Below are 18,131 nucleotides of genomic sequence, written 5' to 3'. Positions count from 1 at the left end.
CAACACTATTTACAATAGCCAGGACATGGATGCAACCTAAGTGTCCACTGACAGATGAATGGATAAAGAAGATGTGGCACATATATACAATGGAATATTACTCAGCCATAAAAAGGAACGAAACTGAGTTATTTGTAGTAAAGTGGATGGACCTAGAGACTGTCATACAGGGTGAAGTAAGTCAGAAAGAGAAAAACAAATACTGTATGCTAACACATATATATGGAATCTAAGAAAAAAAAAAAGGTTCTGAAGAACCTAGGGCTAGGACAGGAATAAAGACGCAGATGTAGCGAATGGACTTGAGGACATGGGGAGGGGGAAGGGTAAGCTGGGACAAAGTGAGAGAGTGGCATGGACATATATACACTACCAAACGTAAAACAGATAGCTAGTGGGAAGCAGCCGCATAGCACAGGGAGAGCAGCTCAGTGCTTTGTGACCATCTAGAGGGGTGGGATAGGGAGGGTGGGAGGGAGACGCAAGAGGGAGGGGATATGGAGATATATGTATATGTATAGCTGACTCACTTTGTTATACAGCAGAAACCAACAGAACATTGTTAAGCAACTATACTCCAATAAAGATGTTAAAAAAAAAAAATCCCCTTCCTCAGATTGGCGGCGGGGTGGGGGCGGGGCGGGGGGCGGAGCAGGGGCTAAGAAGCAAAACTAAAAAAACTGCAAACTAGAAATAAGATTAGAACACCTGGTTTATTGGGGAAAATTCATAATGAAAACTGCAACTGCTTATTTTTACAACTTACAAGATAATAATTTGATACATAAAATGAATTGGTTTTCATTACATAAGTACAAATATTTTTTTAAAAATCCATATGATATATCATATTTGCCATTCAGAGAAATCCCACATCCCTGAATTCTCCTGTTGCATGTTTTACCTCAGATATTTTTAATCTGTTTACCAAGGGAAACCAGGTTTTTAACCGTGTTTGAGTTTTTGTTTACAGCCGCAATCTATCAGAAGCTGTGTCTACATGATTAGAGCCTGGTCAAGCCTAAGATGAAAAATTCAAGCCATTTCTTCTCTTTAGGCTGTTTTATTGTTACTTTTGGGATGGGAATGGCCCTCCTAATGGTTTACTGAACAACCTAATCCTACCTAGATGTTAGGACGAATTAGACCAGTCCATCTTTTAATCCAGTCTACCCTAGTCTAGAACATATAGACACCAAACAGCGCAGAATTATTAGTAGCACTTTACCACACCCCAACCCTACAAACCACTTTAAAAGAGAAAATTTCATCTTAAGATTTCACTACTTAAGGAGGTCTTACTACTGCAACAGGCTTTGGCCATGAAAGAATACTTTCCTAGATGCCATATCAAGTTAATGGGAAGCTTAGCCCCAAATCAATTATTCATGATGTTAATTAGAAATTCTCACAAATGATATGCATTTAGGAAACGATTTTGCTTCTTTAAATAGCTGAAGGCTTGAAAAAATATTTATTTTTTGCATTTCTTTTAGAATATTTGGTCACTGGCAATTTTTACCAATATCCTCCTCTCTCCTTAGTCCTTAATAGACCCAGTTCATTCCATCTGGGAAAAACAGAAACCTGATCAGATTACTCAAATCTTTACAGCCTTCTCATTTTTACCTTATAAATTACGTGGTTAGTTTCATTCTCATATTCTTTTACAAATGCGATATAAATGGCATGGTTAGATAAAAGGAAACACTGGCATATTAGTAATTAGGTCATTAGTTAAAAGAAGTAAGTCTTGTTTAACTCTACAAATCATAGATAAAAGATGAATATGAAACTCTAAAACTATTTAAGAAATATTCTCTCCCAAAGTATTGTAGCACTTTGACTATAGTTTAATGATATGAATGCTGCCCCAAACATAGGTTCAGAGTGTTCCGGGGTAAACAGTTTCTTTCTCTGGAATCCATCTCAGCAGGAGTGACGTTCTTCAGCTCATTCCCCACCTTAGGGAGATGTGTAGAAGTACCTGGGCTTGGCATTGCCCAGCAGGTCATCTGCATAGTTGGGGAGGCAACAGAAGAAGAAGGCACAGCCAATCAGGATAATCGTGGCCGCCCACCCAAAGCCGTAGGCCCAGCTATAGATGTAAGTGACCTCAGAGTATTCATTAAAGATAAACTGCTGGTTGTACTTCACAGGGTAAATTACCAGGCAGATGATCTGGAACACAGCTAAAAGGAAGGAAAATAAAATACAAAGTGTGAATGTATGAATGAATGAATGCATGGTAACAACAGATTATTTCCTCTTCCACAACATTTTTGCCTTAAAATAAGTATTAAATCCACCTAAATAATGCTGATAAAAGGGGCTGGGGGAGTCTAGTTAATCATAAGCCAAAAAAAGATGACTGAATATTGTGTGTCAGAGATACTTGGCACTGAGTAGAACACTGAGTATATGAAATACAGACAGAAAATTAGAGATTCATGTACCTATTTAAGCATATATATACTAAATATACTAAAGTAAAACGTGCTGAATTGTGGTGTGCAATAGAAAGCAAGAGGGTAGAGGAGAGCCTACTTTTTCACCTTTGCTTTTCCTGTGCCAAACATAAGTTAATATTATCAGTGTTAGCAAAATAAAACATATATGGACATATACATATGTCTGTGTGTATGCACACACAGACACAGATAGAGGAATATTCATTCAATAAATAAATGACGAAATAAAACAATGAATCAATGATACGAATGATCAATGGGAGAATCAGCAGAAAAGCCTGCAGAGGGAGAGGGAATCTGAAGAATAAATAGAAATGAAGAGATGGAGGGCAGGAAGAAGAGCGTTCCAGCCTGGGGGAATAGAAGTAAAAGAGGGGAATAACCACAGTGCTTTAAAAAGTGAAAGGGAAGATATGGGAAGGAAAACATGTCAAAAAAATTTCTAAGCTCTTTGATATGAGTCACATTATTACAATTATTATTAATCATGTATTAACAATTTACATTGCTTAAAAAGAAAAGGAATGTATTAAATCTACTTTGTAGTCTTTTTCAATGAACATGCATAAATCTATAAAGCTCTAATGAGTATACACATGCTATGCTATGCTATGCATTTTTTACCTAGTATTTAGTATGTGCATTGCCATGACTTTGAGTATAAGCAGATTTTAGCTCTGTGACACTCAGACGCTACTCTTCACAAAGAGGGATCAGCTGGCTGTGCTCCCATGAGTATGTCAGGGAGTGAATAGTCCTTACCACCACTTTTCTTTCACCTTAATTTTTTTCTACTAGCTCCACAGATATACCCTTAACTAGTTTTCTTTTTTTTTTTAATTACTAGAAAGGCTGTAGATGTTTCCACATCTTGATTTGTTGCTTCTATTTCCCAACTTAAAATGTTCTTCTTTGGCAACTTATGAAGGGCAATCTTGGTGCAGATCTTAAATATTTCTCTGGTTCCTGTCTACTTTATTTATTTATTTTTAAATATTTATTTATTTATTTATTTATTTTGGCTGCACCAGGTCTTAGTTGTGGCATGCAGGATCTTTTTTTTTTTTTTTTTTTTTTTTCAGTTGTGGCATGCGGACTCTTAGCTGTGGCATGTGGACTTCTTAGTTGCAACATGCGAACTCTTAGTTGCAGCATGCATGTGGGATCTAGTTCCCCCACCAAGGATCAAACCCGGGCCCCCTGCACTGGGAGTGCATAGTCTCACCCACTGGACCACGAGGGAAGTCCCGCTTTCTGTCTAGTTTAAATAACAAACTCTCACTAGTTAAGTTTGTCATTTTCTGCAAATCATTGTGTATGACACAGAAGGAACACTTCTCTGCATTTTTCTCTAATATGCCTAGTAATAAATGTTAAACATTGTTATTTACCCATTTTGGTTCATCACATAAAGTTCTGGTAATGGTTTGGATCAATTTTTACAAAATCTAAATTGTATTGGTGTTCAATTATTCTGATTTTAACCCAATAATATACATCAAATTAAAAATAATTGTTATGAAATATATCTTAAAAATCAAGTAGGGCTTATTCAACATTATTACCACTAAAAATGTATTGAGATTTCTAGGCTTTTTATTTTTCTATTAAACATTTCCCATTCCACTTGTCCAACTCTGAAGGAGAAGAGGAGAATTAAATTGTAAAATGAGAACATGGGATTAAGCAGGACAGTTCAGCTGTTTATCTATCAAAACTCACCAGAACGAGTTTTTTTTTTACAATAACTCCTGCAACCCTGTTAGCTAGAGATGGCAATTACTAGATCTTAATGTTTTAATGTTAAGGTGGACAGAAGAGTTTTACTAGGATTTCTTTTAATTTTGGCAAAATATACTCAACATAATACTTATCATTTTAACCATTTGCTAAGTGTTCGATTCAGTGGCATTAAATACATTCACAATGTTGTGTAATCATCACCACTATCCATACCTAAAACATTTTCAACATCCACAATATGTACCCATTACCCCCTCCCCTCAGCTACTGGTAACCACTAATCGACTTTCTGTCTCTGTGAATTTGCCTATTCCAGGTACATCATACAAGTGAAATCATAAAATATTCGTCCTTCTGTATCTACCTTATTTCTTTCAGCATAATGTTTTCAAGGTCCGTCCATGTTGTAGCTCACATCAAAATTTCATTCCTTTTTATGGCTGCATGATATTCCATTGTATGTACAGACTACATTTTGTTTATATATTTGTCTGCTGATGAACACTTGGGTTGTTTCCACGTTTTGGCTATTGTGAATAATGCTGCTATGAACATGGACGTACAAGTACCTATTCAAATCCCTGCTTTTGGTTCTTTTGGATATATACCTAGAAGTGGAATTGATGGGTCATAAAGGATTTTTCAATGAACGTTAATGTCATAGTGTTATTTATAATGGTGATTTATATAGGCCTCTACCTAGTCTTCTAACACATGGGATAGGAAGCTACATCACATTGTTTCTTTGATAAGGTCTTGTAAATTTGAACTACAAAACACCAAATAAAAGTGGAGGTGGGACTCAACAAGATTCTTCATACGTTTTGTGATTCCTAGCCATTTCTGATTCTAAAATATTATTCCAAAAACAAAGTTTGAAACATGAGGAACACTCGAGTAAACTTTATTTTGAATCAAGAGACATGTTTAAATGTACAGGGGACGGTTGGACCTGCACTGGCTGGTTCTCGGAGGCTACCTCCTTCCTCCCAGCCTGGGTCTTTTTGCTCCTCACTTAGCCTGCCCTAGATCCTGCCATCACCTTCTTTGTACTCAGGGAACCCTGCGTACAGAGGTCCCACTCAGGCTCAGGCTTGATCCTGTGGACCTCTCTAGTTACGAGGCTTCTGACTTGTTTCCAAAACCATATGCTCACTTTGTATTTATACCTCAGGTCTGTGGCTGGACTTCGGCTTTGGTTCCATGAGCCTAAGTTGGTAGCTTGAGAAATGGACTATGGCCGCCTCGCTTTGCCCTTATCAGCATCTTCTTCTTCTTTCCCCTCCTCAGAAAATCCAGATTTGCATCTAAATCCAGCTCTGTGGCTGGGGTCCTGCCTACTGCCAGGTGCCCACCTAAAATTTCAAATAATTCTTGCCTCTAGATTCTTGCTCCTAGATTCCTAGTTCTTATATTCCCTTAATAAATGTTCTCTCCGAGCCCCACCCAGCTGCATCACTAAGTTTCCCATTGCCCAACCCTGGCTCTAAGCTGCAAAGAGGCAATTCCAGATCTGGCCCTTCCCAGATCCCCCATCCCACTGCAGAAAACCTGTGACCCACCACATCCTAAGACTGCAGAATGCCTTCAACAAGTGCAATGGTTCAGGGACATTCCAGTCCGCTCAGGCATGGGGCTCATGGGAGGCCAGCCTGGGACCACTGTGGAGACACTGCACTTCCAGCCCTGGTCCCTCGGGGCAGCGGTGTCAAGGACATGGGGTCATCTATGAGAGATAGCAGCAGGTAGAGTGACAACCTTCCTTAGTTGGATGGGGGGCATGGAACGCTGTCTCAGGCAGAGGATAAAAGGGATCCAGCTCTTAAAATACATCTCTCCTGTTACTTCTGCCTTTGGTGACACATTTTCCGAGAACACATCAGGAACTGTATTGTCAGAGATCTTCTTTGTGGCGTGGACATTATTATATTGATGTCCCCTGCAGATAGGAAGAAAGGATTGCTGGCGCACAGTCTTACCAGCCAGGGCCAGGAGGCCTCCAATCATTCTCAGGAAGACAAGCATTTGGGATCCGCAGAGGACAAAGAAAGAGAGGATGAAACAGATCACCAGGATGATGAAGCCACAGATGAGCATGGCGGCAGCTGCCTTTCCCCACTCTGTAAGAAAGAAACAGCAATTAGTAAGACAGACAAGCCAAATTAAAAAATTACTTATCAAAGCATCAATGGGTTTTTTTTTTTCTTTCTACTAATTGTATTTGGGTAGAAGAACAGTTTTTCTTTAGACAATACTTAAGCATCTCCATATTTTAAGGGAAGAATAGGCAATTCATAGGTACGACATTAACATACTGATATGCAGTAATGCCTTATCCCCTCGATTTGGGGCAAATGTTTATACCTCCGAAATGAAAAGTAAACTACATTAAACTGTACCTCATTTAATAAACTGGCATATAAACAGGTATATTTAAAAGAGTCACTCAAGTTCTACCAGAACATGACCACAATAAACAACATTTTTACTATGGAACAATCCAAATTACAATCTCTTCAGGAACTGTTTCAAATACCTTTAAAAGGATCTTTGTTCCATATTAAGGTTTGGTCCCATGCAAAAATAATTATTGAAAACTCACAGTACTTATGACTAGGCAGAGATATAAAATAAAACAATTTAATTGTAAAGTAGCTAGCTGCGCTTTGTATAACAAGTTTAGGTGCAAACAACATTTCTAAATTTTTGCCTAAATTTTAACTTGTGAAGTATTCAGAATTTATTGCACAGTAATTCTCAATGATTGACATGGGCCCTAAAAACAATAAGGATGAGGCGGACATTGAGCCCTAGGCTTGAAGATCTACATGGGCGGCTCTAGCCCTGGGGCATTCTGCTCTGCAGCTGTGGGAAGAGAAGAGCCATGACTCCCAAGCTAAGGATTCCAGCCAATAATTCTAATTGTTCAAACTGCACAAATTTGTAAAATCTCTTCCCACACAACCTTCTCTCTAGAGGTAGTAACTGACAAGTGAGATTATACTAAGCCTTTGAGAGTCCAGATAACCTGCCTACAGCCACACAGCTGGCAGCCAAGTTTGATTTCCAGACTGTCTGAATCCGGAACAGGACTCTTTTTTTTTTTTTTTTTTTAAGATATAATTTACATACTAGAAAATTCATCCATTTAAAGTGTACAATGCAGTAGTTTTCACCCTATTCACAGGGCTGTGCAACCATCATCACTTACAATTCCAAAATTTTCATCACCCCAAAAAGAAACCCCCTGTCCGTTAGCAGTCCCCTCCTCCTCCCCTCTTCATTCACCTTCTGATCTACTTTCTGTCTCTATAAATGTGCTTATTCTGGACATTTCATATAAACAGAATTATATACTATGTGGCCTTTGTGACTGTCTTACGCTTTCACTTAGCATAATGTTTTCAAGGTTCACCCATGTTGGAGCAGCATGGATTAGGAGTGCCTTCCTTTTTATGACCAATAATTATTCTATTGTCTGGACAGCCCACGTTATGTTTACCCACTCATTCATTAATGGATGAACATGCACCCTTAACCTATTTCTCTTTATTGCATTTGAAAAGGAGAGCTGCGTGTACCTCGGCACTGGTTTTACTCTAGCTTTAACCCAGCTTGGCTGGCAAACATATCCTGACTTAATTTTGGGTCATTGGACTGGTCAATGTTAGACAAAGATAAGGACTAGCAGAAAGAACAAAGGCTTGGGAGCCAGCTTGCCCTCGTTTATGCCCTGCCTCTATTACCTATTAGCCACTGTCAGTCTGCTCATCTGTTAACCAAGGCTAAAATGCCTTCTTTCAAGATTACTGTGAGGAGGAGAGCTCTTGTGTGAAAAGTAATGGAGCTATTCATTCTCCAGCCCTCTCTGTTCAAAAATGTCCTCATGTATTCCTATGACTTTCTCCAGTACCTCAAGTTTTCACTTTATTCGACGTTCTCAAGGTTCTACACTGTCACATGAAGACTCTTCCTCGGTTCTCCACTGCACGTTTACATCTTCAACTGTTAGAGACAAACCTGGGCTGAGCTCCCCCGTTCCCTTCTCTAGCCTCCATACTCCCTCCAATTCTTCATCTAGATTCAGGGATGACTGGGGTGTAATAGGTAATTAAGGCAATGACACATGCTCCATGTTTTTTACATGCTCAAATACCATGTTTTCACACAAATTACCCATTAGTGGCACTGGTCAGGATGGCGGCATGACAGTACCTGAGTGGGCCTAGTTTTATGTTTATAATTTTTATCACTTTCCTCCACGTCTTGCTCTTCCTGTGAGATCAGTAAGACCAAGGTAAAATAGAAATGTTTTATTTTAAAATAGACATGGATAAAGCCAAAATGTGAGATTGAGCAAGTCTCTTTTCTCACTTTTGCCTTGTGCTTCGAGTGAGGTAACTTTCCAGAGAAAAGGGACCATGCTTTGGAAAGAACATTAATTGATCAGACCATCTCGAAGTCTAGCCCACAAACCACTGACTCAAAATCATCAGTGGTGCTTAAAAAAAGTATGGATTCCGGGCTTCCCTGGTGGCGCAGTGGTTGAGAGTCCGCCTGCCGATGCAGGGGGCGCGGGTTCGTGCCCCGGTCCGGGAAGATCCCACATGCTGCAGAGCGGCTGGGCCCGTGAGCCATGGCCGCTGAGCCTGCACTCCGCAACGGGGGAGGCCACAACAGTGAGAGGCCCGCGTACCGCAAAAAACAAACAAACAAACAACAACAACAACAAAAAGTATGGATTCCTAAGCATCCCTCCAGACATACTGAATCAGAGCTGGAAAGGAATCTGCATTTTACTGGTATTTCTTACATTTATACTAAAGTTTGAGAACAACTAAGAGAGATGATTAATCTTCTTATAAAAATAGCTGCAACGTTGCCAAAAAGGAGCATGTAACTTTCAGTATGTGACCCACTGTCAATTACAGTCTCATGTCTGTAGATTTTTGCATGGCTACTGCCAATCATTAAATTCAATTAAATACAATCATTCAATTCCAATAAGCAGGCAGAGCTTTCCTTTTAAGGTGAGTTCACATGTTTGAAACTGTTCAATGAAAAGGCAACACAGCTATATAAGCATAGAGAGGAATGCAAACAGTGAAGATGAATTGCGTAGCAGATTGTGAGTTTTCAATAAAAAACAGGAGAAACATCCTAACAGGGAACATATTTAGTAATCAAACTTTGACAATCACAGAGTAAGGTTTTTAAAGTATAGCTAAATAAATTATGTATGATGTTGCTATAAAGAGTAACATCAATCATTTTACCTGTTTATTTGAGGAAGATTAATGCCAAGTTAGATTATTGCTATTACTGCTTCCGCTGACATTACCGCTAAGGTGTAATTTACATTTAGTTTCAGGTACTTGAAAGGAATTAAATAAAAGAAATAGTAAGCCAATTCACCTAACCTAAAACCAACAGGTGAATGTAAATATAAACAGATCATTTTAAGAACTTTTCCTATGTTATGTTAAATCAACTCAATTAGCGTCTTCCTTATTTAAAATGCTGAGTCTAAAGAAAATCAAAATGGAAAGTTAAGCAACACTCTATCTGGAGAAAGGCTGCCTTGGAAGTAGAACGTGTAAAACCTGCTCCTTGAGAGTGGAAACACCCACATTGATTCACTTAACTATCATTTAAGATACAAATCTTGACATGGTTTTGAAGGTCCTGACTGATGGATAAAAAGGAAGGCAATCTGCTGTCTCATGTCAATAACTATTTTGTTGTAAGATGATGAGATGCATCCTACCAGGTCTGAGCAGAGTCCTCGCAGCCCAATATTCTGCCTGAGAAGGGAACCAACAGCCATGTGGACTAACAACATGGCAATTCTCCATGACATACATTTTGAAAACTTAGATAAATCTGTAGGCTAAGTGCCTTTGGTCTCCCTTAATCACCCAGAATGAGTCTAATATCTATAAATTTACCCAACCCTTTGGGAGCTATATATTTATATTTTTATATTATACCTTTGGTCTAAATTGTACCCTATTTACCAGCCCCAATGGAAAAACATCAATTTTTAAAACTTATCTTGAAGCTACTTCTTTCATGATTCAGCGTCAACAGATGGTCCTCAGTTCTTTGAACAGTCCATCTTCATCTATTCTGAAGACAAGTCTGTCTGTCCTTCATTAATATTTTATACACTAAATTTCTGCCTTTCCTAATCCGCATTTTACTGGTATTTCTTACATCCATACTAAAATCTGAGAACGACTAAGATAGATGATTAATCTCCTTATAAAAACAGATTGCAGCACTGCCAAAAAGGAGCATGTAACTTTCAGTATGTGACCCACTGTCAATTATAGTCTCATTTCTATAGATTTTTTTCATGGCTACTGCCAATCATTAAATTCAATTAAATACTATCATTAAATTCAAATAAGCAGAATGTGTGTGTGTGTGTGTGTGTGTGTGTGTGTGTCACCTTCTTTATATGTGTGTGTGTGTGTGTGTGTGTGTGTGTGTGTGTTTAGGGGATTGGGGAAGGATTCTCATTGTCAATTATCTTTCTCTGAATTGAGACCACAAAAGCATGCTGCGCTCCAGGTAAACAGAGTTTCTGTGCAGGAATGTTGTTTGTTTTGTTTCCTTAAGAGAAGATAAATTTGGTGTTTCATATATATATATAATTTATTCTGTCCTAAGTTTATTTTCTAAGTACCACTTGAAGAAATTTATGTTATCAAAGAAACCAGCAACATTATAAATCCACTTTTAGATAAGATTCATTAAAGATCCATTTAGGTAATGAATGGCTTCTCAGATTTTGCTATTGCTTGCAAAGATTCAACATTAAGTCAACAACATGGAAACCATTCACTGGTTACTAATGAAATTCCGAGTTTTTTCTAAAAAATGTTTTTAAGTTTTTTGTATGAGGAATAAATGCTATACGTTTTTCCGGAGATTATATACTAAAACATGATGTTACAAGGCAAATACAGCTGGGAAAAGACCAGTAAGATCAACTGATAAGAAAAGAGCAATAAAAGTAAAAATAAATAAATACCTTGACTATCAAGCTAGAAACCATAAATCAAAGTTAAGTTTGTGAAAAGAAAAAATGAATAAACTTTTATTTTAAGACAAGGAGAGCACTACTGCTATATCGTGGGTGATATTTTGGAGACTGTCATTACTTTTTCACCCCCAATTAGTATTTCTTTTAATGGATTTGCTGCATTCTTCAGTAGTTTTAGCACCAAATATTGTGGGCACCAAACATTGACCAAAACAGTCTGTGGCCTAGCCCCTTACTCACTGTCCTGCAGATTCTAAATTGTCACCCAACTAGAGGATGGTTCCTTTCCAGAACAAAGGATTCATCTATGAACAATACAGAAAGCCCTACCCAGTGAATACAAGATTTTGTCAGATTCCTTCCTATTGTTTATATTAAGTTCTTTATGTCATACACAAGCAGAACTGAAAACTGGACAAGACCATAATTGAAAAAATAAGAAAGATGCTATCTTGTGACCACCTAGAGGGGTGGGATAGGGAGGGTGGGAGAGAGATGCAAGAGGGAGGAGATATAGGGATATATGTGTATGTATAGCTGATTCACTTTATTATAAAGCAGAAACACACCATTGTAAAGCAATTATACTCCAATAAATAAATATATATATATATATATATCCTCCAGGTTCAAAAAACAAAAAAAGATGCTATCTACAAATAAATATAAACATGGGTGGATGATATATTCAAAAAGACTGTTGCATATTCAATGAGGAGATCTGCAGTAATACAGGCCAGTGCTTCTGAAACTTAAAAGTGCTTACAAATCACCTGGGGACCTTGTTAAAATATAGATTCCAGTTCAGTAGGTGGGGCCTGAGATGCTGAGTATCCAGTAACCTCCCAGATAATGCTGATGCTGCTGGTCTGTAACACACGAGTAGCAAAAATCTGGAGGATGACTCAGAAAAGCCTCCCAAAAAATCGACACAGAAAGAATGATTCTACAGAAGGTTTGGAAGGCAGGAAACGAATGGCTTAAAGGAAGAATGATGCCGGGGTCTCTGGGGAGAAATTCCACAGTAGGTGTGAGATTCTTTACATGCTCTACATTTTCCCCTGTAACTGAGCCAGATGATAACCCTTTCCCATTGGTTTTTATGGAACTTTACCCCTTTATGGCCTTCTTTTAAAGTCTGAGTGGGGAAACCATCCTACACGGGAAGATGGGAAAATACAGGAAATTCTGTGTGAACTCAGACAAGATAACTAGCAGCAAATTTGGAATCTACCCTCAAATGATTGAAAATCTGTCCGTTGGAAGAAGGCTGAAAGGAAGAATTTACAGAGAAGCACATTTCATCTCTTGTGGGTGTAAGATAGGTAGATAGCATCGTGGAGAAAATTGAGTTAAGTTGCTGAACAAAGGGAAGAAGCTCAGATCAGCCACGGGCGATGCTGATAGGTGGGCTTTGGAGAAAGCTTGAGTAGGCGCACTATTCATCTCTCCTAGTTCTAATAGTCTAGGAGTCTCTGGCCATTTACAAGGAGAAAAGACAAATCAGGAATTGAGGCTCTCTGGTAGTGCTAAGCGCAGCAAATGTGGAGTAAACTGGTCAGGATCACTGGTTCCTAGACGTCTAGATTTTATAAATCAGCATATATATTTTTTTAATTATGAAAATCAATTGAGAGTGTCCAACCTTTTGTTTTACTATGTAGGAATGTGAACACATGCCCGCAAAGATTAATCTATCGACTAATGCCTAATTTCATAAAATAAGAGCATTTGAGTACCTGACCCTGACCCTCTGCAAAAAAGCCACAAGAACATAATCTCAAAATGAAATCCTTTAAGTTGAATTTAGGCTAATGTAAAATATTAACTTCATACGTATTGATATTTTTCTCCTTTCTCGTACATTTAAGAACCATAGGGCTAGATGATCTAAAAATATTTCCTATATTAACCTGATCCTTTGACTTATCAAAGGCTGATTTCATGTAAAAAACATTCAATGTGGTATCTTCGGTAAAAATGAGGCTCTGCACTTCTGAGTTCAGATCCAAGGCAAAGGCTCTCCAGTGCTGCCACACTGACTCCCCACCGTCATTCTTGGAGCATAAATTCATCTCAACTGTCCCTGTAATTTATGCCTAAACTTATCTTCCTTAGTCTCTACCCTGACGAGTCAGAGCTTGCTTAGGACTTGAAATCTACATCTCTGATGCTGAAAATATCCTCCTGATGTACTCTTTCTTAAAACTGTAAAAGAAGGTGCCAGGACTGCAAAAATATTATCTGTGAACATGGATTCAAATTTAATTTAGCATTTTCTTTTATTTGTTTATTTTTGGCTGCGTTGGTTCTTCGCTGCTGTGTGCAGGCTTTCTCTCTAGTTGCAGAACGCGGGCTTCTCATTGCCGTGGCTTCTCTTGTTGCGGAGCATGGGCTCTCGGCATGCAGGCTTCAGTAGTCGTGGCCCACGGGCTTAGTTGCTCCGCAGCATGTGGGATCTTCCCGGACCAGGGCTCGAACCCGTGTCCCCTGCATTGGCAGGTGGATTCTTAACCACTGTAGTAGTCGTGGCCCACGGGCTTAGTTGCTCCGCAGCATGTGGGATCTTCCCGGACCAGGGCTCGAACCCGTGTCCCCTGCATTGGCAGGCGGATTCTTAACCACTGTGCCACCAGGGAAGTCCTAACTCCGCATTTTCTTTATACATGAAATTGGAATGATCATTTCAATGTTTAAATCTAGATTTTTCTTTTCCAATTTTGAGGACTAGAAACCATGACTTTTTTAAAAAATTCAAACAAGAATTTGTATTTATTTAGTTGTTACTGTTATGTAAAAGAAAATATTCAGTGTTTAATTTGATTCATTGATGAGGAAAAATGAGGTGATATGGTAATCTGAAATTCTTTAAAAAAAAGTTAATGACAGTGAAGAATATAACATTCTACTTTTTACATAATTCTATGGAACTATTTACCTTTATTAAAAAAGTTTCTAGTATTTAGTATTATTGCTGATACCTGCCAGCAAAATGAACATATTGTTACAAATGTCAGCAAATAAAAGAAATAGTGAAGCACTTTGTAATAAACAGGTATACTTTCTTAATACTGTAGTTTACAGTGGTAAATCACAAGGTTTATTTTCTAGCACATAGCAAGAATTTTTTAAAAAGTGGATATACAGGGCTTCCCTGGTGGCGCAGTGGTTGAGGGTCCGCCTGCCGGTGCAGGGGACACGGGTTCGTGCCCCGGTCCGGGAAGATCCCACATGCCGCGGAGCGGCTGGGCCCGTGAGCCATGGCCGCTGACCCTGCGCGTCCGGAGCCTGTGCTTCACAACGGGAGAAGCCACAACAGTGAGAGGCCCACGTACCGCCAAAAAAAAAAAAAAAAGTGGATATACACACTTAATTCTCAATATTGAGATATCATTTTAATTAGAGCCATCAACCTTATTCCTTGTCGTGTTTGTACATACGCGGGAGTATGTGTAAACTGCTTACTGTATTTTAGATAAAATATGACCTCATGTGAACATATTGTTTTTGGCAAGGCCTAACTGCAGCTATCTGAAAATCTCAAAAGTTCAGAGACGCATAGGTAATCAACCTACGGGATAGGAATACACAATTTCTACAACTGTGAGGCAAAACTAGCCAACAGTCCATGGCAGGAGACGGAGTGGAAGGATAATAATCACTCCAACTCATCTTTGACTTCAATAGCCTGGGATGGACCTCTCCTGGTGAATTCATAGCTGTTTTCTTCTTCCCAAGGTCACCTAACGACAGTGGGTGCTAGATTCATGATTTGATTCTAGGGCTTGAGCAAAAGCCATGTCTAACACATTCTTGGCACTTGATTATCTTTGCAAAGGTCACCGGAATAACCAAATTGGAATGTGAAAGCCACCGACCACTTATGAAAATCAGTCTTGCTGCATCACAAAGGCAGTACTAGATTCCTCAAGACTCACTTGGAAAACCGACCTTTTCTAAAGACCAATTTCTATATCAAATTGAAACATCAACTGTACACTGGATCTGTCTTTTCTCTACAATTAAAAAAAGTTAATGCTTTAGACTCCTGTCTAATTAAAAAATTGGAAAAATTAGAAAACAGAAACAAAACCTGCTTACTCCCTTCTATATCAAAGCACTCTATCAGCCTGAGGTTAGAAGAGCCACACCCTAGGAAGGTGAGTTCATCCTGCAAATCAAGAAAAATAAAAACTGTATTGTGCGTTTTTCACAAGAGGGCTGTGGTCACAGCCAGAGCTGTGCAGGCCAGATCATGTCCCAGAAATAGTGCTGATCTAGGCTCTGCCTGCACCCTTCTCCCCGTGGCACACTAACCTTCTTAATTCATATGCCCAGGATCGCTGAATATTCTTTGGGTCTGTATTAGTCTTTGCAGTGAGATACGATTATCAAAGTCTGTTTAAAAACACACCTGTTTTAAGCAAGTCTATTAAATCCCCTACAAGATACTGAACTCTGTTGCATTTTAACCAGAAGATAGAGACATATTATTTCAAAGAAATTAATTCCCTTCGAAAACCTAAAAGACTTGGGGTAATACAAACCCTGGCAGGTGTGCTGTTTGTGCTTTAAGAGAGGAAAGACACAGACTTTAAGGAAAGTAGGAATTCTATTTAGTCTTTACATTTTATTACCTGCTAAGGAGAACCATGCCTCCTTTGGGGGGTACATTTTTGAGGAGAACTTCCAAATAATTCCACAGTGGATAAGATAAAGCACCAAGCCCCTGATACAGGGTCCCAGAAATAAACAGAGTTTGGTGTGAAGCCCTGGGCCACTTCGGAGGTGCGGGGCAAGTCAAAGATCCTAGCAGAGAATGGGGAAAAAAAGCAGGGTAGCCTTCTTTCTCAGTTTTAAACTATTAAACTCAGTTGGTAAGGCTCCATTCAGTAGTAGTTGGCTTTAAGCTTATGATTATTCTCATACTTAAACCCTCCTCTCCCGGACCCCTCACACAATGCTAATCACGATAGACCCCGGCTGTTCTTCCCGTCTACGAGAAAGCAGGGGGTGGTACCGGCCCAGAGCAAGCTCCTCTCCAGTCCCGCGTAATAATAACAGGTAGTCCCTGAGGCTTCCTCCATGCTGGAAAAATAAAATACTCCATCTGCAATATATTAAATTGTCAACTCTGCTTCATTTCGCTGGTGTAGAAGATGTGTTTGCTTTTTAGATTTCAAATCAGGTTAAAATAAAGTTTTCTAAACAGCAATGCCAGGCCTAAGCCAAAAAGACACTCCCTCTAACAAGAACTAGCCTGAAGCATTAAACACTGCAGTATCTACTGAAATCGTCACTGCTGAAACTTTGATTTAAAGGGCTTTTTTAAAGGAAGAAGAGCTGCTTTCACTTAGTTCAAGTTAAACGAATAATACAGCAACATTAGGGAAGGTACGCATTTTAAATACTTACATTTTAAAATATAAGGCATATTTCATATTTTAAAATATAAAATAGGTGGCGGAATGGGAAGAAATTTCAGTAGGTCTCCAAGAAAATATACTTTGTTCATTACATTTACTCATCAAACCCTTTTCAAATGGCTGAAATCATCTTTTGCTGTACCGACAGACCCTACGAATAAACGTAGTTTGAACTAGGGCCATTTTCTTCCAGTGTCGAGCCTGGTTTTGGCCACTGAAAGCTGCTACTGCTTTATTTTGTTCGGGTCGGATGTATGAACCTAGGCTCTAAAGAGATTTTTGTTGAATCACCCATTACCCCAGACCCTGTTCAGTCCCTTCTCGACTCCGTTTAGTCCATTCTCATAGGGCGACTTCCGCACTCCCAGGGCGCCGGCACTCGCCCAGCAGCCGCCCGGAGGACTTCACGGAGGCGGCGGCACTCACCATAGTTCATGAGGCTCTCGCAGTTGCCCGGTGAGATACACCGCTGCCACAGGGAGGACTCCTGGCTGGTTTCGTCCACCTGCAGCCATCCGCGGCCGGCCAACGCGATGATGTCAAAAATGATGGCGCTGAACAAAAGCAGGGGCAGGATCCACCTGCAGCGCTCGCAGGCCAGGCCGCAGGCCAGCATCTCGACGGTGGTGGTGGAGAGGAGCGGAGCGCGTGGGGCTCGGACGCCGGCGGAGAGTGACCCTCCAGCGCCGGCAGCGCGACAAAAGGGAGGAGGCCGCGGGGAGGCGGCTCCTGGAGGACGCGGCTCGGGGCTGGCCGCGGGGGCGAGGCGCCCGCCCCACCTAGATTCCGGTGACTCAGAGCGCACCGCCCTGACCTGCCCGGCCCGCCCGGGAGAGCGCAGGGGAGGAGGGGCCGGGCTCGGGTTACACTGGGTTTGTGTGAGCGTACTCTGCCCGGAGAGACCTGGAGCCGCGGGGACCCACTGCCTCGTTTTCCTCTCACTTGGTCCTCTCGCATCCAATGCTTTTCTTCTCCGTGCTTCAACGTGTTCACATTTTAATCGGCGCATCACCAATTAAATATTTAACCCCTGAAGTCGGATCACGGTCTGATTTTCAACAATACGATATTTAAGTTTCGAGCCATTTGAGATGAGTGTTCGCATTGGACAGGGGTCATTGCCGCACTCTAAGCGCGTGTACCGAGCCCAGGAGCCGGTCCCTGACCCTCCCCGGCAGGGCTGGGCGATTCCTGCTGGGGTCCACCTTTGTACCTTGGACCATGGCTGCTTCAGACTCTTCACTGCTTACATCCCCGCTTTCCCCACTCGGGTGCCAATTCCTTGACAGAGAGACCATGTTTTATTAATCTGTGTATCCCTGGTGCCCAGCACTGTGTCTGGGTCTAAAGGGGGACACAATAAACATTTTATGCGTGAACACACTGAAATTAACAAATGCTCATTTCCGTCCTAGAAGCGCTTCACCCGGCTTCTCCAGA

The 18,131-nt window shown here is 40.2% G+C and overlaps 1 protein-coding gene across 1 annotated transcript; it reads right to left on the bottom strand.

Annotated features, from left to right (window-relative positions):
* Positions 1–694: 694 nt before the first annotated feature.
* On the bottom strand, positions 695–17,416 carry PERP (p53 apoptosis effector related to PMP22). The gene is made up of 3 exons (XM_007120147.4): positions 17,118–17,416; positions 6,194–6,334; positions 695–2,192 (listed from the first exon to the last, which is right to left on the bottom strand). The coding sequence occupies exons 1-3, from the start codon at positions 17,305–17,307 to the stop codon at positions 1,966–1,968; spliced, it is 558 nt and encodes a 185-aa protein (XP_007120209.1). The 5' UTR covers positions 17,308–17,416; the 3' UTR covers positions 695–1,965.
* Between the last annotated feature and the right edge of the window lie 715 nt (positions 17,417–18,131).

This window comes from Physeter macrocephalus, chromosome 10 (genome assembly GCF_002837175.3).
Source record: "Physeter macrocephalus isolate SW-GA chromosome 10, ASM283717v5, whole genome shotgun sequence".
Classification (NCBI taxonomy): domain Eukaryota; kingdom Metazoa; phylum Chordata; class Mammalia; order Artiodactyla; family Physeteridae; genus Physeter; species Physeter macrocephalus.
The sequence above is the reverse complement of the archived record's forward strand: the minus strand, read 5'-3'. Positions and strand labels throughout refer to the sequence as shown.